General features: G+C 40.9%; 1 protein-coding gene across 5 annotated transcripts in view; it reads left to right on the top strand.

Moving 5' to 3' along the window:
- TMEM131L (transmembrane 131 like) overlaps window positions 1–23,217 on the top strand; it is an 83,525-nt gene that overhangs the window by 5,186 nt on the left and 55,122 nt on the right. For all 5 annotated transcript variants that reach the window (XM_074866635.1, XM_074866633.1, XM_074866634.1 and 2 more), the window contains exon 3: window positions 2,816–2,859. In XM_074866635.1, the coding sequence (XP_074722736.1) occupies window positions 2,816–2,859 (44 nt within the window). The remainder of the gene's footprint in view (window positions 1–2,815; window positions 2,860–23,217) is intronic.

The following is a 23,217-nucleotide window of genomic DNA, read 5'->3' as shown; positions in this document are numbered from 1 at the left end:
TAAGGGTTCTCCTCGAGCCTGAAAGATCATTATTGTTTTCTTTTCCCATGTAGTAGCAACTCGTCTTCAGTTCCTGTTCTTCAGTGCAGCTCAGGGGCTAATAAGGTTAATTGTTCTGCTGGTTTCGAAAGCTGATGAAGACCTTGTTCTTATGTATCTGAGATACGCAGCACTGCAGTATGTCATTAACAGGGGCGCATCCCATCAGCTATGCACAAATTGAATGTACAGAGTCACCTACTTCAAAGAAGGGTTGTCTGAAGGCGCACAATTTGTGTGAAAGCCTGAGACAGACTTGGTGTGGGAATTGTGTTCCTCTTTGGGCTGTTAAAAGTCTCCTCCAGCCTCCCAGCTGAGCTTCTGGATGGTGCTGATAGGACTTGGGGCTGGTTGGCCATGCAGATTATGCAGAAGCTGTCAGCCCAGGCTCTCATGACTTGTGTGACATGAGAGGTGCTTTTGGGGGCTTTCTAGCACAAGATAAGCACCTACCCAGGATGAGGTTTGGAGGAAGGGGATTTTTTTTCCTGTCATGGATAGGCTGCTGGGACCTGCATTTTGACTTCAGGAGTCATTCCCTTCCTCCCATCCCTCTGTAGTCCTTAGTCCTTGTCTGGCAATATGGTTGTGTTTTGGCTTTTTTTAAAATCCTCAGTGTAAGTATGCATGTAGCCTGTGACATACAGAGGAGAGAAGATAGGAGAAAGCTGGACATGGGTCTCTGTGTGCATGCTCAGTTGAGGGTGATTTTTAAAATTTTTTTTTTCTTGCACAATTTATGCTGTGGCTGCACTGTAGGTTGGGAAGGTTTTCTTCATTGTTGCTTGAGGAGAAGTGGTAAGATAGATAGTGTTAAGGGTGTAATGACACAGTCCCAGGTTTCTGATGCCTGGCAGATGTTAAGCCATTTAAAGGAGGAGTTAAGCCATTTAAAATGAGGGTAGCTTGCCAGCCTGTTGTGGCAGAGAAGCTGTTTCTGGAGGAGATGGATGAGGAGTCCTCTAATTCTGCTTGGTATTGTACGGAGGTCCTGGAAGTACAAAAGGAGCTTGGAGAAGCTGGAAAACAGATGATGGGTTTGTACTGTGCCATATGGGTAGTGTCTAACAGCCAGGCTTTCCTCGGTTGTTAGAGGAGATGGACAGGTTTTTGTGAGGGCCAGGTGCTAGGACTTCTAGGTAGATAGGTCTGTGCTGAAGAGCTGTGTGATGTGCTGCAGATCCTGGACAATTATCACAGTGTCTCCAACCTCCCTTTAAGGGCAGGCGTACAGAAAGATCGTCAGGTCCTCAAATTAACTTGTACTTCCCTGTCAGTCTTGTTAGAGATTTGGTTATGCTGTGGTGAAGGCTGTGCTGTTTCTGTTGGATGAGCTGCTTGTGGCAAAAGATTGAAATTTAGATGCATCTGGTAGCTTTTGGCAAGATCTGTAATAATATTAGCCATAAGGTGATTATTTTAGCCATAATAATGTTGTTTATTAATAATAACCATATTTGCTGCCTTAGTGTGATTATCTTTTTTCCCCCCTTCATGACGGTCAGGTCTTCAGAAATCCTGCTTTCTGTTCGATTCAGTAGATTAGAGTAGGGCTGCCTGGTCTGCATAAGCATCTGAAGCCTGTAGAGGGATGTTCAGTGTTTGTGCAGGTGATATTTTTTTTTTTATTATTATTTTCCAGTATGTAGTGAAAATAGGAGCTAGAGTCAAAGCTGGTGACTTGGGGCCTGTTCCATGATGCACTTACATGGGAAACGTGTAGGAGGGGTGGTGGAAGGTGCACACTTTTAATTTTAAAAATGGTAGGGTTTTTTTTTCCTGTCTTTTCATTACTAAGGTCTGTAGCTCATGTCTTGTGGAACCCTCATCTGCAGAAGCAGTAGCTGGGAAAACTTACCAGCTGTTCCTGGCAGGATAACTGTGACCTCTTCTTGAAAAATGTTAATCTCCCTAAAGTTGTCCCTGATTTCATCAGCGTAGGTGGGATGGCTGTAACATGCTCCATTTTGAGTTGTACCTAAAGCTTTCCTGGAGATCTTGTCCAGTTCAAAGCAGCTACCTGCTTGTTTTAAGTGGATTTCCTGCAGGGAGCTCATTGAACCAACGCTTGAGTTCATTTCTGTAGACAGCTCAGAGTGGTTAGTTGTGAACTGCAAGCTGGCACAGTTTGTTAACTGCATGTCTTGAAAATTACCTTAGTCCAGCAACTGAGCTAAGCTGTTGTGTTTAAAGCCTTTACTCGCTCGTATTTCTGTACATGCTGCTGATCACTGGTATGGTCTGGGTTTGCGATCTCGCCATACCATTGGAAAATGGTAACTTGCCTTTGCTTTTGGTGTTACCATGTGATCTGAATTTCAAGGCATTCTGCATCCTATTTTCTCAGGTACCGGCTAATTAATTTTACTGACTGGGGACAGATAATTTGAAGGTGGAAGAACTAATCTTCCTATAGTTTGAGGACAATTGATGGTTTTAGGTTGCAATTGTATATGTGAGCAGAATTTTGTACAAATGCATTTGTATAAATGGTAAATGAGTCTGTTCAATCAACATTTGGAGAAAAAAAAATATGGAGTAGCCATGTTAAGTCACCATTTATCTTGGCAAAATGAATTGAAACATCAAATGGGATGACCAGCATCCACCTTACTTGAATCGTAAAGGAATTGCTGTAGGAATTTTAGATTTCTGAGTTTGTTTTGCAAGCAAGTACCATGAGAGTCCATCTTCGGAGGAGTTAAAAATGGTGCATATGTCCAGTGCACCCTGTTACAATCTGGGATTCTTACACAGCATTTTCTCTGTTTGTCAGGCTGATTCAGAGGAGGATGTGGAAGAGCACCCACAAGAGCAAAGGTAAGCAAAACTCAAATGAAAACAAGAAAATTGAAGCTCGTATTGGTTTTTGCTTTAGGAAATACTGAAGTATAATTGGGCAGACTACTAAAAATGAATTTTTTCCTGCTGCATATTAAATAGATTTTCATTACTTGTGGCTTATGATTTTCTCAACTAATATTAATATCAATTTGTTAGCAAAACCAGAAAATGGTGTGCAGCATATTCAAGACTGAAATGCCCTCTTGCATCTCTTACTCTTTATTCTATCTCTGAGCTGCGTTTGCTTTTCATTGCTTTTACACTAAAAATTCTGTGTTTATTAATTCTGCTTTATTGTATATTTTGTAATTAATTTTTTTAAACAAGAGGACAGTTTTCCCTTCCAGAATGATCAAACGTAAGCAGTCTTGGAGTGTTAATGTGTACCAGGGTGGGGAGATAAAGAAGATTTAAAGCCAAAGGCTTATTAATGTGTTGCTATGGAACAATAAATATCCTGCCTTATTTCTTGAAATCGGATAAATAATAAAGCTCTTAAGAACTGTAGCCTCAACCCTGCTGTTTTTGTTAACATCAGGCCTCCTCTGTTTTGAAGGGTTGGGTAAATAGCATCACAGATTATTTTTTAAATACACATTTTGTTTCCTCTGAGCGTCCAGATTTAAATGCTTGGACATCTACCAGTGAAACGCTTCCTTCCTTTGGTATGTGTTAATGTGGGTACAGCTTTCAGTGCTATGCCAGCCAGAAAGATCACAAGACTTAAAATAAACATGTGTAACACCACTGTGCTCTGATGACTACAGTTAGCCAGAAATACTTTTCTCATTTATCTCCCATCTTTGCCCTTAGCTTGAGTTTGAGAGCGAATAGATCTGATAAAACACAAGCCTTGCTGGGAGCTGGCAGAAGGAGTAAGCCTGGGGTGGGAAGGGGATGGTTATGATGGATCTGTCCTGTACTGCAGCGCTGTCTTGTCCAGCTTTTCCCCCTCTTTCTGCTCCATCGGGAGCTGCCTTGTCTGATCCCAGCATCACATTAGGGTTTCTGTGCCTCGTCTCCGTGGGAATGACAAAGGTGGTATAGAAACAGGATGGGAGAGCTGACTGACAGCTGGTGCGGATGGTTTGTGCTTACCTACATCCCCAATTCCTATCTGCATGGGTTCAGGGTTTTTTTCTTTTTTCCTTCCTCCCCTTGAGAAAAGAGGGGTAAACTATTGAAAGCTGTCATTTTTGCTGCTCAAATACAACTTTCTAATTTTCAGCTGGGGCCTACTATGGTTTTGAAGCAAAATTTTCACTGTGTGCCTAAGCATGCTCTCTTTATTGAGAGGTAGTCAGAAGACAGCAATCTCAAGTGCTGTGCTTAAGGTGATTCTGGGATTTTTTTGTTAGTAGGCAGAGAGATGTAGTTTAGGGAAAAGAAAATCTGCTGACTGTTTTTCTCTGGAGGTGGATGGAGTAACTGGCTACTGTGGCAGTAATATTATTGAAAGATAAATGGTTCTTGAGACTCAGGAAATAGGAAAAAGTGGTATGACCTTGTTTTTTTGTCATCCAGGTGCTTAAATATGTTTTCTAGTAATTACTCATTTTCAAAAATGAACTTGTTTTCTGAAAGTAAAGTTTATAAGGTTCACTTGCGTGGATGCAAACATCTTCTATTGTCATACTGAAATGCTTTAGAAAACTTGCCTAAAGAGACACTGGTTTGTGTGCATCTTTTAAACTGTTTTGGTTTGCCGTGTATAAACACTGATTTGTGTGTGCTCTCTATACTGAAGGAATGTTATAGTGTAGACTTTATGAAGAAGACCTAACAATGATATGTTAGAAAGACTAGATTTTTAGTTTCTTTCCAGATTAACTTTAATTCCCTTGGTTTATATTACTATATGGTGAAATCATGGGGATTTCCTTTTCCTGTAGCAGCAAAACCTGAGAGCTTGCAGCATCTCCATCGCATCGTCTGCCAGCGTGCCCTAGGGAAATCATCTAGAGCTACCAAAATTTGATGTGAAGCTCCTAGAAGCAAAGCACCTTAAAGTAGTGGTATGAACAGAAGTTAATGGAGATAAAGAATTCAAAATTTTCCCCAGAGCTGAAGAAAGTAGAGAGATTTCAGCATCTTGGGACATAAAGGAGAAGGTCTCTTCCCAAAACACTGTTTTATTCAGTTTTTAATTCTAGGTTAATGGGCTCTCTTGAGAGCTGGCTAAACTACTTTTTTTTAATTAAAAAAAAAAGTATTAACAATCTATTAACTGACTTCCTGTGCATGTGCATCACAGGGTCTTCCATTTGGGGTGGACTTCTTCATTTGTTATTGTTTTTGTGGCAAGGGCACAGGGGGGATGGATGTAGTCTCATTATTTCTGCCTTAGGTTTAGCTTTAACAAATACTGAAGTTTGCATGGAGGTAAAAAGGCATTGTCAAAATAGCAATTTTTTGTAAAGAGCAATTTCAGATGTGAATGAGAAATGGTTGATTTGGAGGTCCATGGGTTTGCAGCTGCTCTGAGTGAGAAAAAGGTAATTAGCAACTCCTTAATTTCCAGACTATGATTCCTGCCTTTCTGATTGATGTATGCTACCACAGATTGCTTTCTGCTGTTTGTGTCTCTCTGGATCAGACTCTGAAATAAGAAATGCTGGGCAGTAGATACTTGAGTTGCTGGATGCACTGCTTCAGGCCACAGTCGGATAGAATTAAAACCACATCTATTTGGGGTAGCCTATTAAAAAAGCCTCAAGTTTCCTAAAAAAAGTTTCTTACATTTGAAAGTCAGCAGTAAAAAGAATGCCTTCCAGAACAACTTCGATTCAGGAAGTTTTGTTAGAAGAAAGTCAATGACAGTGTTGACAAAGTTTTTTGGTTTTTTCCTTCATGCAGGTGATTGTTCACTTGCCACAGCTGGCAGTAGCTAATTTTTAAGATTTAGGTGCTTGCTTTTTTATTACGCTTTTGCTAAAGCAGCAGAACGAGTCAAGTGCAGAAGTCTGTCATAGATAAAGGGACAATACTATTAAGTGATGTGCACAGATGATACCATCAAAATTTTTAGTTTTCCACTTCAAGGAAGCAGACGTTGGACTACCAAAAGAAAAACAATAAATTTTCACATGTATGACATTTTTAATCCATGGTTTTGAGGACTTCTGTAGAAAGGCCTTTGAGGATCCAGTTTCCCAGCTGACATGTTAAAGAACATTTGCACCAGAATAAACTGCTGTACTGAAGATGTGGAGCATGTACTCTTAATATGTGATGTGCATTAATAGTCCACAAGAAAGCCATACAATACTAAGATTGGTAACACTAATTACTAATGTAATTAGTGAGTAAGAGTACATTTTCCAGCCTTTACCTGTGACAGGACATATTTTGCTTTGAGCAAATAGGTATCAACTGCTAGAGACAACAAAACAGTTAAGGTGCATGGATGGCAAAATTACTGGGGGAGGTTTAGCGGGTACTTAAGAGATGTGATTATAACATTTGATTCAGGAAAAATCCAGAGTGGTTAGGGAGAATGAGCCTGCTTCTGGTTGCAAGGCTGTATGCGGCAATTTCTCACTGGCCACAACTTCATCTTATCGCCAGTCAAGAGACTAAGATGAGTCTGGTGCTGTGGATGGACCATTAAGACACTTCAGAGGTGACTCATCCTTCAAAAAAGCCTGTGTGGTCTTAGTGCCACAATTTCTGTCAGTCCAGTTCTTGGAAAGTAATGGCATAGGACTGGTGGTATGCCTCTGTACTAGATAACTAGCTTGGGTGGTGTGGCTGCGCCAAGAAAAGAAAGATTAAAAAATAGGTTAGGATCAACTGGATTTCTTTTTCCTTTTGCTTTTTCTTACTGAAAAGAATAAAAATTGATTTTGTGCCAGAAAAATGTCAGAATATTAAAAACCCCCATTGTTTTATGTTGTGTTTACTGTTTAAACATTTATTAAAGTCAAACTGAGTATCCATTGAGAAAGTGTTTTAAAACTACTTTTCAGCTTTTCATTTTGAGAGTGTCAGTGAGTGCTTAAACTGTTTGAAACGAACCATCCTAAACCAGTATTACCAACTTAATCGTATCAAGTACCACTAATCATTTAGATTGTCATTAAACTTAACCCCCAAAAGTACTTGAAAAATTACATGAAGACTTTTCCTAGGATATATGCTTGGTCCTAATTTGTCATAGCAGAAGTTGCTTTTATTTTTAATAGTTTTTAATTTTTTTTCACAAAAGCAGAAATCTGTGTGTATTAAAAAAGAAAAAACCTGCATTTCTTGGGAAAAAGCTTTTTAGTCACCATTAATGCACTTGCATTTCTACAGTATGCACAGAATGGGTGTTTCTACTGGGTTGCACAAAAAACTGCTTTGATATTGGTTAACCTTTGTTTTTAATTGATAAGTCACTGCTGTTGTATCCTACTTACAATTTCACCAAATCACCAAGGGACTACTAATTTTAAGTTTTACTAGATGTCTAAAGTAAATGAAATTTACTTTATATAATCCTTAGAAGAAAAGGCGTGGAAATGAGATGCACACACCTACCTGTTATGCTTGGGGGAAAATCCCTGAGGAAGCACTTGTGGAGAACACAGAGGATAATGTGAAGCTAGAATAAAAAAAGCTTACTGAAGAAAATTGCTAGAAGGTCAACAAAGTTGGGGGAATCTCTTGTAGATGAAGAAACAGATTGTTTTGAAAGGACCTATCAGTGTTACTCTTTCTCTCCTTCCTTATGCATCTGCCAGGCACAGCCAGGGTGGCAGGCTGAACTCATGCTGCTTTAATCTTTTATCTCTGCTTTATATGTTGCAATTCATTCACCAATGAACTTTGACCTGCTGAACTTTGTATTAAATGTTGTTAGGGACAGCTGTGCCCTCGTGTGCATTGCTTCTTCCAAAATATTGTTCTTTTTGCAAAATTGGGTTGCTTGTCTGCTCATAGAGGGAGCAAAAAACCTGTTTTGTTTTTTCTCCTGGGACATTCCATGCCAGTGCTGTGTGCTAGCAAATGAGTCAGCTGTACATTTATTTATTTGTTTCTAAGTTGCTTTCAGACATTTCTGAAAGGAGAGCAGTGGTCTAGGCCAGCTTTACTCTGTTTCGCACCAGACTGAGGAGCTAATGCTATGGCTTTCTGGGATCTGGAGTTAATGGCAAACGAGACAGTCCTGCATTTTCTAAAAAGCTGTCAAACTTCTGTCCTCAGTGTAGATCCTAATTAACCTTAACTGAAATATTTTAAAGGTGATGTGTGGCCAGATTTAATTACTCTTTGATTTGCTGTTGCAATCCCACTAATCATCGAAATCTTGTCTGCTTGCCTTGAAAAAATGCTGCTGGTATGTGTGTATTTCCCTCACTGTTGTGAGCCCTCTTGGGCTGGAAGATGCCCATGGTCAGATCGGTGACTGTTTGATCTGTACATTGGCTTGTAGGCTGACCTGAAATGGACTTTCTCATCTACAGGTGAAAATTTGACTTTGAGAAATGAAGACAATCTTGGTGTGGTAATTGAGAACTGGCACTTGTGCTTTCATATGGCTCACACTGACTTGAAAAGCCACACAGTCTGTCTTCACCTCAGTTTCTATACTGGTAAAAATAGCAGGCAGTGACAGTCTCCTCCCAGCTGGGGCTGTGAGGTTATTGTTTGCACAGGGATTAGTGTATGTGAAGAAGCTGTATTTGTGGATATGTGCAATTGGAATAAACTTTCTCATGTGTAATGACCTGTTTTAAATGGAGATAAACTGTGCTTTATGTTTTGGTGTTCTGTATCTTTCTTTTCATCTGTTAATTTCTTCACTTTCCCACTTTCTGAGCTTTCTGTCTCTTCTGCAGATCTCTTGTGTACCTTTTTATGGCATCTCTTCTTTCTTTTTAGTTTCTGTCAGGGCCATGCCTGAAATGGTTGTAGTTTCTGTACTGCAAGAGGAAGAGGCTGTCTTGCCCTCTCAGTTGCCCCACTGCTGTCCCCTGCCTTTTGCAGCCCTACAAGTTGTATCAGAAAACTCCTGTGGATGAAAAGCACTTCCTTGTTTTATTTTTGCCAGGTTAACGTTTACTTGTGAGCATTCTCTGATCCGTTTCCCTGTAGCTTTCTGTGGCAGTGTCAGCTGAAAAAATGCACAAAAGTGCTCCCTTGGTCTCTTCCTCTTGCTGTGCTGGATGGCTGCTGGACCCAACACCGGAGCTGTGTGCGGCAACACGGCTCCCTTGCAGGACAGCATCTTTGTTGTGCTGCTCCCAGGGAGGCCTGCCCCTGTCTTGGTCCGGACCTTGTGGCATCTTACTGCTCCTTCCTTGGTCCTTCTGTCCCCTCTCTTCTTCCACCTGTCTTTTGGCCTGCTGTTGGGGTGGGTGGTTGTGTGGTGGTACTCGTGCCAAGGCTGACTCTCTGCTCCCTTATCTACTGCAGTGCAGGAGGAGCTGGGGAGGACCCCAGCCAAATCTGCTGCTCTGCTCACTGTTGGCGAGATAGATGAGTAGGTTAATCCCCAAAAATGTGGGGCTGAGAGGGAGAGCATCTTGTCGTGTGTTGGGAGTAATGCAGTATCAGATCAATGGCTGTTGGGCAGGAGGAGGATAATGCATTTACATCAGTGTGATGGATAGCCTTGGAGGCAGTTGATGGGTTTTGGGTGGATGGTGTGGTGAATCACACAGCATGCCACTGTATGGAAGGTTGAAGGCAAGTGCACACACATGTACAACATTTGTGGTGCACGGTTTAAATTTTTTCAGTCTCTTGGTAAACTCTGTAGCCTGTGTTTTGGGACAGAGTCTGCCCAGAATGCAGTCTTCAGAGTTACGACAGTCCTGATCTGAGCTGATGGGACAAGGGCATGCAGTGTCTTACTTGCCATTCTGTGTTTGTTTCAGTACTGGCTGCAAAGCCATGTAGGAGCAGAGACAGATCTTGTGGTGGCACAGGCTGCTGATAGAGTCATTCAGCAAACTCATGGGGAGGGTCAGGTCAATGCCAAGCAGCCTCATGCTGCAAGCGGTCTGCAGGTCTGCTCTGGAACATGGCGTTTTTCTTGTTAAACTTAACCTGTCTTGTTTTGGAAAAGGGAATGTTAGGACATGTTTTGTATGTTTAGAGACAAGAGGGGAAAAAAAAAAACCAAAGCAAAAGCAAACAGCTGCTATGGCATGTAAATCATTGTAAACTTGTAAATCCTTGTAAATCATTGTAAACTCGGTGTCCCCTTAGCCCATACATGCTGCTTCTATAATGTAAGTAGTTCAGAATAGGAACTCTCTTCTTATGCTTCTACTTTTACATTTTAATACACTAATAATGAATTTTAGATGTGTGTTAATCTCAGGCTAATCCTTCTGATTTGTGGGCAGTGGACCATGAAAGATTTAGCTTTATCTCTATACATTTATTATTAATAAATGATTCTTACTTCCCTAATAACTGCTTCTTAGTTGCCCTTAAGAGGGTTTAGTTTGTAGTAATTTTAATTTTACTGTTATAAAGTTAAACACTAGACATCTGGAATAGTAGACCAATGTCAGCAATCTGAAAATTGACACCCTATAAGCATTTAGCTTCATAGTTTTTCTGTTGTTGAGGTTGGTAAATTATGACAAAATAGAAAAAAACAAAACAACAGCTTGCTCACTTTCAGGAACTTTCAGACAGTCCACTTCTGAATCATCAACCCCAGCATGCTGGCTTGATTTTTTTTTTTTTTTAATAAGCTGAGTATAAAGTTACCCGAAATCTTTCTGATGCGGTGTAATAAAGTGTTATAGGCAGTGCTGTTACCTGCCTCTCATCTTCCTAGAGACTCAAAGGTAACACAAACCTAGCTTATAATGCCTCACATATTTTTTTATTTGACTAGGAAATGTGGCTGGGAAGGCTGTGCTCCCGCCCTGGTGGTGGCTCTGAGCGCATGACTTGTAGGCAAGTAGGTGAAGGAGCCTTTTCAGTAATTTTGGCATTTACCATAGTAACATAAGTGAAAACATGGACAGGAAAACAAAGCAAATAACTCATCCGTACCACTTTCAGTTCAGTCTTGGTTATAAATTCAAGCCCAAGTTTTTAAAAAACATCTTAGTTACATTGTCTTAAACATAATTTTCTGTCCACTTTCTTAGGTAGCTGCTTTGGGAGGAGACTTTTTCTTTGTGGTGGTTATTACAGAATGACTAACTCCCCTCTTCATCAGGACAAAATAGTCCTGTCCAGGGAGAGGAAAAGTATATCAAATGTTATACTTGCGTGTGATGACAGTGTGTATTAACTCTTTTGCAGAGTTCGGAGCACTCACTGCAAATATTTGCTTTATATTTGTGAAAGAGTTTGCTTTAATCAAATAAGCTAATCACCTAGGAGAAACACATAGTCAGAATGAGTAATTTAGGTGTCTGCTTGTCCTCTCAGGAGTCCACCATTCTGTTATATCCAGGCTGCCACCTGAGATAATGAAGATAGAGGGCAAAGCTGGCTGTGTTAGTAGTCACCTTACCTTCCTTTCCACCTCCTGCCCCCAAAGCGATGTACAAATAAAGCCATTTGTTTTTTTTTTTTTTCTTGGTCTTGGTAACTTTTAGGAAGGCAATGGAAATATAATTAGACAAGGACAACTCAGGATATTTTTTTGTATCTATGTACAAAACAGACCTTGCTTTCTATAGACAAATGGACTTTATATACATTTTAAACACAGTAATTCCTCAATCAAAAACAATCACAAGTTTTTTTGCTCAGAATTATGAGGAAAAGAAGAGAGAAGGGAAAATGTTTTCCAAGAGGAGGGTGAGACATAGCCCTCTGTTCTTGATTTTGGTGAAGTTCTCATCTTCTGATAGCCTATTGTCTGCTTCAAGATACTGTTGCAGTATCTAGTGAGCTGTAGTCAGTGGTTTACCATCTTGCCCACCTGAGTAGCAGAACTCCACAGATGTCAAAATTAAGAAATGTAAGTGCAAAATAGTGCTTTTTCTTAGTGCCTGATAAGTCAACTTCTAGTTCAAAACTTCTTGAAGACACATGAAGAAGCTGTAAGGACTTGGAAGTAAAATGGAGAAAGCTAAGATAGTGTATCATGTTCAGAGCTGTTGAAAGCATGGGCAGTGTTGACCCTGGTTCATGATTTTGTTGTGTTTCAGTTAGAAGTTGGGCTTCCTGAGCAAGAAAAAGTTTAAGATGTTTGTTTGCAACAGCATGTTTCTTGAGGAAACATGAGAAATGCAGAAAACAACTCATTTTTTAAGCCTAGGAACTGTTCTTTTGGATGATGGGATGGTGACACTTCCAATAATGTAGCTGATCTTGCATTGCAAAAGATCTCAGTTCCTTTGCAGTCCTAAGATTTGAAACTGGTCTGGCCTTTGGAGATGCTTGTATATCAATAGGGTGATAATTTAACACACTTTGAAATGCCTGGGGAGACTCAGAAACCTGAATGATACATATATGAAGAAGAAAAAGTGACCTTAAGTCAAAACTTTTGACGTACATTCTCACTATTTCTTTTGCATATGTAAATCATTACATACTGCTTTCCAAATTTTTTAATTGCTGTTCATTGTTTTAACGTTTCTCTCTGGGACTTGGTTATTTTCTGAGAGACTGAAGCATAATTCCATTGTCACATATCTTTGGACCTCTGTCTCAAAAAAAAAAAAGTTAACTTTGAATTAAATAGACTGTCTCAGCTTTCAAAGTAGATAAAGAGAGAAATTACCACTTTGTAATCTGCTTATTTTCTGCTACTGTCTGCCTTGTTGGTAGCACATATATATTTATCTCCTGAGTGGGAATTTCCCATGTGTGAATGATGATACCTGATCTAGTGGAAAGTTAATAGTCTCTCTTGTTTCACTGTTCTTTGTTCTTCTCTGTGCCCCCTGAATGCTGCCATGTTCTTTCAGCCCTGTTTCCCCTCCTGATTCACTGGAGGGCTTTTGGTCACCCGTGTGAGGGGTATATTCTTAAAAAGCTTTTGTGGGTCCTAAGAAAGGGTTTAAAACAGGATTGTTATACAGAGTCTCAGATTTCCAGAAGCTCTAGAGAGTCTGGCTTTGAGTCACTGCAAGTGCTGCCATCAACTCCTGCATACTTCTTTCAGAGCTGACAGTGTTTGGCAAGCAGTGGATCCAAATGTTAATGTGGGTTTTTAAGTTTGTTGGCATAGTGAGGTCTTGACCTTTCCCGTGAAGCTGCTTCAATTATTTCTGTGATTTCTGGTTATAAAAATTAAGCCATAAAAGAAGGCCACTTCACATCCTGCTTCCTGCTGGTGCTCTTTCTCCTGTGAGCACTTCCGAAGAGTTCCTCCATAGGCAGCGTGTGGGTTTGGTGGGATCAGGCAACTTTGCAGTCCTTCAGCTGAAGGTATTTGTTTCTTATCAGTGAGAACAGAAATGGGTTCAGCAGTCATCGTAGTGTAAATGTCATCTCTTGGCATTTAGGACACTGGTCCATGTTTGTTGGAGAAGTGTGTTGCACTGCTGTTGGGAATATGCTTGGAACAAAGAGGGACTTTGGAGACTTCGTTGACTCTGAGCCAGCAGTCTGTGTGATGTGTTTAGCACTGGAGAGAAAAAACAGATGCATGCTTGTTTTTGTATTATTTGTGAGGAGGATGCTTTGTGTGGTTTCCAAGGTCTTAAGGTTCCTGTACATTGTGCTGCCTTTTAACTCCATCGCTGTAGTGCGCTTGAATGAGAGGTGCAGTTTCCACAAGCAATTAAAAATGCACGTGTACTGTTTTTTAAGGCTCTTGGACCACCTTGCTGCTCTGTGCCAAAGTGCCAGAGCAAAGTGCACCATGTTTTCAAGGGTTTTTTTTGGTGGGAATAGGTAAAAGCTGTTAATTACTCATCTGTTACAGCTGGATGTTTTTATAAACAGGTGGCATCTATGGGTACATTTCACTCTGTTTGAAACCCATCTTCACATACATAGTAGTGTTAGAAGTTGTTGATCAACAGAGCTGAATCCTGGGAGAGTTGTAGGATAAAAAGCCAAACTGGTTGAATTTTACTGAATTATCTGACAATATGGTAGTTTTATTTTCTTTGAGGGTAAATTGCAGTGATTCATTTAAAAAAGTTGGTTATGTTTGATAGAAAATAGAAGCTGTAATTTTAAAGTTTAATTACACTTTTGTGACTGCTGCTACTGAGGCACTGCTTAGAGTACGAATGTACTCTGCATGAAATTTCAGAGTTTTAGATACTAGATGTCATCCTGAAAGATTTGGTTGCCTTTGTAGGAGTTACTGCAGAAATTACTGCGTGAAGTTGTTTGCGCTGTACTTGAAAAGTAGCAACAGTCTAACAGGATTATTAGAAGCATCTGAAATTGAAATATAAAAGGTTTGTGTTTTTACCTTAGGACTCTAGCAAAGTTATTGGCAAGTGACTGTCATCACCCACAGGGCTGGACACCCATGGGCATTGAGCACCAGCTCCTGGCTGAAGTAATGCTGTAGCAGGTCAGCTCCAGCACCATAAACTAGCCGCAGATCCCAGGTGTTTTGGTGTAGTGATGCTGTTGGTGTTAACACGTACTGCCCAGCACCATGGTTAAACTGGTGTCTTGATATGAAACCTCTGGCTGGAGAGGCAGTGGGATTTTGCTGTGGTACATGGGAGGAGGAGGAGTGGTTTTCTTTCTCCTCATTAAGTGCCTACTGTCTGGCTGGATACCCGGCAGTGTTTGTTTCGCAGCAAACTACACTGCAAGGTTGCACTGAGTGCCATTTTTCCCCCATTCTATCCTCTCTGGGCTCACTGGACCTTTGATGCAGCACAGCTCTCTCCGGAGAGGCTGATGTGAACCCCCACCCCCTGATGGGGAGCCAGAGGCTGACAGATTGTGCATCTGCGGAGAAGGAGGTGGCAGCCAGGTAGTGGCTAAGTAGGAAAACCAGTAGTGTTACTGGGGCCATGAGACTATTTTGCTGTGTTGTTGTCCCATAATAAGAGTTGTGCGGTATGCCATATGCTTACAGTGCCATCATGGCATCTGTGTGTTGTGCATCTGTTGCTCGGAAGCAGGTCAACGTAGAGGGTATGATGGTGGTCAGACTGCACCAATCATGATAAAAAATGTGTTTCAAAGCAACAGAAGAGCTGTAAGGACAGCAGCTAGGCAAGGTTCATATGCCCCATGACCTGGAGCTGGCCCTCGGTCACAGGCAGGATCCATGCCCACCACCTGTATGTGGTCTCATCTGCGGGGAAGCTCCCTCCCTGGGCAGTGGTGGAGGAGTAATTTTGGGACAGAACTTTAAATGTTGGAAGGGTGGTCATCTCCAGCTCCTTCTGCAGTGAGAGAGAAAGAGGTTTCACCAGAGGATGGTCAAAGAGTTTAATTTAGCTGCTTTGAATCACCCTTGGGGAGCAGCCTGTTTTCCCCAGTCCTTCAGAGGGAGGGGAAATAACAATTTTCCTAATTTTGGAACCCAAGGTGAGGGAGTGCTCATGCCGCCCTCCCCCCCCGCCCCCGGCAAGGTGGCAGGTGAAGTTTTAGCAACTTTTTCAAACCCCCAGCATTTCTGACTTGCACAGCGAGCGTGGTCTGCCCTCTCTGCTCAGGTTTTTGTACAAGAGAGACTTGGCCTCAAGTCGGTTTTGTTGTGGGGCAGGGACTGTAGTTGACAGTCTGCACGTTGGGTACCGCAGGACTTTGTTGCAGAAGCAAAGGGCATCTCTGCAACCACCAGACCTTTCTTGGGGAACTGCAGATGTGCAGGTGCTCCTCTTCAGCCTGCTGCCTCTTACTGAAGCTCAGAGCAGCATGTGGGTTAAGGCGAAACCCTAGTGAAACAGGGCGCTGCCATCCATGCATGGTCACTGGGCTGGGGAGAGAGGGGCTGGGCAGCCGGTGAGTCGCACGTGATGCTGGTGAGACATCGTGTCTAACGCAGCGCCGGAAACCACTCGGATGCGATGCTGAACCTGTCTGGGCTAGAATTTGGCAGCAGGGGAAGGATGAGGTGTAATTGTCAAAGAGGCAGGGGGGAAGTATGGTAACAAGAGGAAAAAATGATTAAAGATTGTGAATAGGAAAAAAAAAAAAAGAAGAAAAAAAGGTGCTCCTATTAAAAATGCAAACTGAACAAAGATACTGGTAGGAAGGGAAAAATGAAAGCTTGCTTATTTCAAGCGATAGGGAAAACTGATAAGGGACAACAGCAGATTGCAATCTAGTGATGAAAGGAAAGCTGCACAACAGCAAAAGGGAAGTGAAATGAGAGAAAGGAGGGAGTGACTGATTCGTAACTGCTTGCACCTTGTGTAACCACCACCTTCATTTATGTAGAATGATTTTAAGGGTCCATGCAAAACCAAATCAAGTCTCCCCACTGTGGCTGGCAGAAGTGTGCAGGGGTCCTGCTGCACGCTCATTTAATGTCAGCTATTACACAGGGTACAAAGCAATCAGCAAGTCAGGCCTCGCTACTGATACTGTAGGTCACCTTTTACATTTTGCCTACATATATATTTTTTTGTGCTGATTTACATTGTCCTATTGACTGAAGCTGTGGGTCAGCATTTTAAAATTAAAGTCTCTGCAGTAAAGACATCAATAAACGTACAAACAGTAAAGACCTGAACACAGATGATGACTATGCTAACCATATATAAGCATAAATTGTGTAATTGCTGGGGTTTTTTTTAATGAGATTGGAACAACAAGGAGCACTGCGGTGCCCTCAGAAAGTAAGCAGCCATGTAATATTGTTGAGTAACTTTTGCAGTTTCTTACTGTTTTGTGGATTTAATGTGCCTTGCTTAGTTTTTGTGCCTGCCTGCTAGTGCTGTGTGCCATGTGCATCACTGGTTTGTGTCTAAATCTTGATCCCTGGCAACTGGAGGAGGGTAGAGAGTTGAAGGGCCTGTACTTGACCGACTCCTTGACCCGTGCTTTACGTGCTTTGTTGCTATTAACTGCCTTTCTTCAATAGCTATTGTCTGATTTCTGTCTTGGTGTGTTCTGTCTTTTATTTGAGTCCTTTGCTGCAAGCCTGCTGCCTACAACACACAAGGTGCCTGCTGCCTGCTTAGGTATTTCTGTGGCCTGTTGCTGACCCAGTTTCTGCAGCATTTAAACTGCCCTTTTGAAAAGGGGGCATTTCTGGCCTTTGTGAGTGTTCCCAGTGTTGTGGGGATAATGTGGCTGATCCCGCAGATGCAAGTAGTCGCTTTAAAACAAACACACCCCCCTGCCACGGTCCCCATGCTTTCAGTCTTGCTTGGATTTTTTTTTCTCCTTGTAAATAAAACCAATTATTAATGCTTTCTGGTCATTGAAGTGGTGGGCTGCGTTTTGGAGGATGGTTTGTTCTTGGAATAATTACTGAAATGTTTGCTGGGCACGGAGAGGAGGGCAGTGCCCAGCCATAAAGAACGTACACTTCCAGATTCTAAGATGGGGACCTTCACTTTTGTTCTCAAACTGAGGAGGCTCATTTGGGACTTGGAGAACTGCAAGTTGCCCTATGTCTGTCGTGGCTTTGTCGTGAGGTCTGGCTTGGAGGTTGGGTTGTGCTGGGTGTAAGTGCTGGATTGGGGATGATGACTCTTGGTTTGAACACTTGCACCTTTTTTATTTTCATTCTATCTGCTGAAATTTTACAAGCTGTGGAAAGGTAAGATGAGGTGTTGAAAACGTGACCTTGTGGTAGCTGCGAATCCATGTTACCTATTGCTCACTGTGGTTTGGGTCAGCACCTCATGCTTCCTTATTCCCTCTGTCTTTTTGCCATACCCCTGCCAAGAGCCATGTCTTCTGTTTTGAAACAATCAAACAAAGTCTCACTGCTCCTTTTTCAGTGTAAAATATTGCCGTGAAGTGACATGAAGAAGCCTGTTCAGAGGCTGAAGGCATTTGCCAAGCTTGCTTTCATGCACTTAGGTCACACGTGTGTCTGTACTTTCAAATGCACCTGTAAGAAGGAGCAAAGTGCTCCACACTGGTTCTGCTCCTTGGCCTGCCCCAGCTGTGCCTCTCCCTGCCCACGAGAAGCCCTGCTGGCTTCAGAGGGACTTCGGGCAGGGCCCAGCAGGTTCCCATGCGGAACTGTGACATTTATTTGCTTATCTTGCAGAGGAAGGAGCAGCGGGCAGCTTGAGAAACTTTGTGTCAAATAGGTTAACGTGTGGAGCGTGCAGAAGCAAAGTGCATCCTTTCTTGCAGTGGAAGCAGACCTCTAGTTTGAGGCTTGTTAAGAAACTAAAAATAGCATTACTGATTCTTTGCCCTTAGTTTCACAGGTGAAAATTTCAAGTTGATGAACTTCAATTAGCTTCTTAGCTTTGAAATAAAGGAGGAAATGCAAGAATCTAGGGGAGGTGGAGTCTTAATATAGTACTTGATTGCAAGTACTTTTTTTAAACTGATACAAAATAATAAAAAGTTGACTTCCTGCTATTTTTTTCAGCTCATTTTTCTCCTCTTCCTTCCCCCACCGGCTGTCCTGCGGAAGGAAACAAATGTTAACCCATTGGCTCAAAGTGCCCCTTGTTGGAAGTCAGAGCTCTAGAGGTTAACATGCCAGCTGTAACATACCTGAGGTTTTTTGGTGGTAGACATTTTGTTAATAAACCTGTGAAATGGGGTGTGTTTCATATGGTTCTGCTTCGTTTAATAGCAGAAGATTGCAGCATTTTGTATGTCAGAAGAAATTGGCTCAGAGCATATGCTGTGCATTGTTTTCAACAGATCCCAGATGTTTTGTAAGGACCTGGAAATTTCTTCAATAAATGTTGTTAACTACTAATCCTGGCAATGCCAGAATTTTTGCCAGTTTGAATTTTCTGGTATAATTTTTTTTGTATCTATGTTTTCTTTAACAACATAATCTAATGAAGTATAAATATACAGTAGTACTTAGGGAGTAGGTCACAAATACACTGTGAGTGTGCTTCCTTTTATTAATAGCACTAAATCATGGAGATGTCTTTTCATGTTGCATACCGTGACCCAGAGCGCCAAGTGACAGAAGACAGCAAGCTGCTTTTTTCAAAAGGGGCGGCTGGGGGAATTTGGCAGGTTGTCCGTGTGGTGTCCTGCCACGATGGGGGTTTACTGGTTTTAGGTGAGAAGGGGGAAATGATCTGATGCTGTGGAGGATTCCCCCGTTCTTTTTCTGCCTGCAGGAGGGGATGTACTTGGAAGCAGGACCAGAATTTTGTATGGGGAGTTGGAAAAGAAAAGCTTTTACTTTAAGAGTAGGTAGATATGACTGGACTATTGAAGTGTATAGATGAAGATGAAAATGCACAGTGCAATCAGTTAATAAAATATGAATGAATAATAAGTAGTCTGCCATTTTTATATTGGCATTGTAATTTTAAAAGGTTCTTCATAAGAAAAAAGTTCCATATTTTTCTGGAAAAAGTACATGTCCTGTCTAATAAATAATATTACACATCACATCTGTAAAATGTCATAGGTCAAACAGGTTACTGCACCAGAACAAAAAGTGTTGTCAGGTGACACCGAAAGATCGAAAGTTTTGGAGGGGGACTAAAGAGGATATAGTACATCTCAACTAGGAGGAGTGGCAAACAAGAACAAGAGAGTGATGCTGCTGTGAAGATGGAGATGTTGATTTTGAGCTGAAGCTGCCTTTTTGGTCTTGCTATTTGGTCACTGATTTATCTTTAACTTTTCCTCCTTAAGATTTGGTAGTGGCCCCTGAGGTGTGGGAGAGCAGCTTTGTTCACCTGCTCTACGCAGGACAACTGTGTAACCACAACTTCACCCTGTGTACCATGCTGACAGTACCTTTAAGAAATGTGTAGACTTGCTCCTTCTCTTTATATTTCTTCTTTGTGTCATATTTTTGCAGTCATATATTATGGCTTGTGAAAATGCTGTTCAATGACATGGAAAAACTAGGTATTCTTAGAAAGCTAGTACATGTAGTTTAAATTCTGGGTACTTTGCACGTGCTTCAGAAAGTCTTGTATGAAGTCTCATTTGTTAGAGGAGAGAATTAAGCTTTTAATAAGTCTGACAATCAAGAGCGGCAATAGTTTTTTGTAAGAAGGAAACATAGCACTGAGAAAGCTGGTCTTGGTGCTCAAGCAAATCTGGTGCTGGTCTTGGTTACTCAAGCAAATGCTTGGTAAAAGGATTTTGAAAGAGGTGTGTTTTTAAGTTTTTGAGAGGGACTTCCCCAGTGTTTTACCAGTTTGTAAAATCATTTACTGTCTAATGCATCTAAACTATATGTTGTACTGCTTGCTTTTTCACATTTGTAGCATTTCAAGCTAAGTGGTAAAGTACTGTCTCTAACTTGTACAGATTTCCATACTGAACCCGTTTTAGTTGTCCGTCTTCATATACTGGCTTAAAGAAGGAATGCTTAAAGGTTGATGCTCAAAAATTATGCTCTGTTTTTAAAGATATAGGCTGAAATTCACAAAAGAGAAGAAATGCAAAGTCCAAGCTGATATTTTCTACTACTGTGTCAAACTTCGATTTTTCAGCTTTGAGATGTAAATTTAGTGACTTTCTATGGCTTCTTTTCAGGGCAGACGGTGTCAGGTGCATTGTCCAGACCAAAGGAATAAACTAAAAGCAGAAATTATTATTACTACTTTAAGTCCTAGGTCTGAGTCTTCTTGTATTTGCTTAGCTTCCTTTTTAGTTAATGTTCTTTATGTTTCAGGGGGAAAAAGGGTACTTAGTGGGTTCAGTGCAAAGGTTTCCTATGGGCTGTTAAGATCCCCCAAGCAAATCTGTGCTATAGCTGTTCTACAGGCCCTTACTCTTTTGTTATATAAAGAAGCTAAAAGGCTTGAGTCAATGCAGAAACAGCAAAAGGCAGTTCCTTTGGAAGATTATCACTCTTAATTAGTAAGCAGGTCAAGCTTATCAGTGACCACAGAACTCTTTCATGCATTTTGCTGAACTGTTCTGACTTAAATGGTTTCTGTCAAGATGGAAGTTTTTCGCTGCAGCTGTAAGTAGAAAAAAGGAAATGGTTGGGTGCAATGATACTTGACAAGAATGTAACTTCCTATTGCCATGAGCTTTGCAGCCCCTCTGTGCTTCCTGTCAAGTGCCTCCCCCCTTCTCTCAAGGCAGGAGCCAGACTCCCCGAGCCAGAGAAATACTGCTTTGCCCTGACATGTGAAAGTGAAACACTTGAGGGAGGGTTGCTGCTGAATTGACAGAAATTGGCCCTTTGCTCTTCAGCTTGGGGAGATTTTTTGAGTAAAATTGTGTGTGCTTCATGAAATGAATTTTTATTTTAACCAGTAAAAACAGAATTGCAACTGATACATTAAAAAGGAAGAGATGTGTTTTCACTTGGATCTCTTCTTTCTATACTGCTAATTGTCCTGTAGGCACTCTGCAGCAACAGAAGACAAGTTCATTGTTATATTTAAAGGGAAATAATTTAGATGAGACAGGTGTGATAGAATCATTATTTGTTTCTTCTGGAATATCTGTCTCTTCCTTTGTTAGATTCCTAGTTATATTAGTACAGGACTATGCTTAAAAACAGCCCTTGCTGCTAAAATCTGCTGCCATGGTTTGGTGTTGCAAGGATAGAATTAAATACTTTACCTAGTAATAACCTAATAAAATAAGTGTGCTCTCCTTAGGTACAAGACAGGTGGGTTTATGGTCTTCTGACTTTTCTTAAGGTTCTTTTATCCTACCTCTTTCACAGGGCCATGCTGTGAAATTTGACTGCTTTCAGTAAAATGCTCTGAAAACTGTGGGTAGGGAACAGTCATTTAAATTTCATGGCATTTCAGCACAAGGCTTGCAGTTAGTGCTTTGCTTTTAGCTGGAGAAGGCAGCATACTGACACTGTGGACGCCTTTTCTCTAGGTACTTCACCATGTGTTCTTTCTTTAGACTTGATGTTTTCGAAGTGTGTGAAAAAGGCTATGAGCAGCACATCTCCACTTGAAAATGTTTCATTTTCAGTTCTGGGCAAGAGCTTGGATAAACAGGGTGATCTTTCAGAGGTGTGGAGTCTCAGCTCCTCTTGAAGTGATTTTGAGTTGTGAGAGTTGAGCAGTGTCCTTCAAAAAGCAGCCATTTATTTACATGTATGAAGTAGGCCAGGGTGCTTTCAGGTTTGACTGCCTTTCTTAATGCTTGTTAATTAAGATAGGCAAAAGTTAACATCTCAGAAATGATTTGTGATTGTAGCTTCAGTTTTTGAAGAATGAAACCTGGGTTATGCAGGCAGTTCAAAGGGTTGTTGGGTGTTTTTTTGAGGGTTTGGAAACTACAGGGTAAGCAAATTACTCAAAAAAAAGTGAATTTGGCTAAAAAGCTTTGAGGTTTAAAAAGGAGAAAAAAAAAATATATCATGAGCTGCTTTGTGTGCCTTTGGGATTTGTGTTTTTATTTCACTTACTCATGGGCTAGAAGTATTCTATATAAAGACATGAAATGCAGTATTTTCTCATAACCCCAGCAGTCTAGGACCTGATAATTCAAGATAAAATGTCAAGAAAGCCAAGGCTCCTGATGGAACCAAAAGTGTGTGTTTGTATTAGGCAAGTGACTCTTAATTTGTTTTGGAAAGAACTATAAAAAAGAGTAAACGTTATTGTTTCTGCAATTTTAACAGTTTAACAGAAGATTGCTGACTACGTAAAAAAAGTTAAATTGTAAAGAGGCTTAAAAAAAAGGCAAACTAAAGGTTTCATTTCAGAGCAGCTACTGTCTGAAGTACTTAGAAATCTTATGAAATATTGCAAAATGAACAGGTAATTTTTAAATTATTGTGAAGCAAAAAGGAAGATGAAGATGGATGTTCTGCTTGCCAGGATATTTGGGATTTGCTGGCAGTGGTAGAGATGCTTCAGAGGAAAATATGTTTGAAGTGGATTTTAAACCAGTGGGCCCTGTACACTTATCCAAAACAAATAACTTAAATATTTCTCAACCTAGCTGAAACAAGACTCCTTTTGGGGTTTTTTTGGAGTCCACAAGTGGCTGCAGGGTCAGCTTAGGCCAGATGGGTGTCTGATTTGCACGCCCAATTCACTGATAATCCAATTACTGGTCTCTTCAGTCTGTGGTTGGGGGTTTCTAGGGGTTTATGTACCATTTGATTTTTAAAATTTCTGCTTTTTTTTTTTTTTTCTCTGATCAAGCAGACTGTCTGTCTTAGATGCCTAAATACAGGTTCCCCCTGGATCATCTCTAGAGAGCATTTGCTGTTGCTTGAAATCTGGGTGGCTAAAGGATTTTGAAAGATGATGTTTCAGGAAACAATTTCAAATGAATTCAAGTCATTGTGAATTAATTTCTTAATTTAGTACAGATTTCAGTTATTTCAGAAGTTGAGGACTAGGGAATAATTCCATTCTGTTAAACACACTTTATTGTGTT

Source organism: Strix uralensis, chromosome 4 (genome assembly GCF_047716275.1).
Source record: "Strix uralensis isolate ZFMK-TIS-50842 chromosome 4, bStrUra1, whole genome shotgun sequence".
In the NCBI taxonomy this organism is placed as follows: domain Eukaryota; kingdom Metazoa; phylum Chordata; class Aves; order Strigiformes; family Strigidae; genus Strix; species Strix uralensis.
Note: the sequence above shows the minus strand (reverse complement) of the source record. Positions and strands in the feature narration are given on the sequence as shown.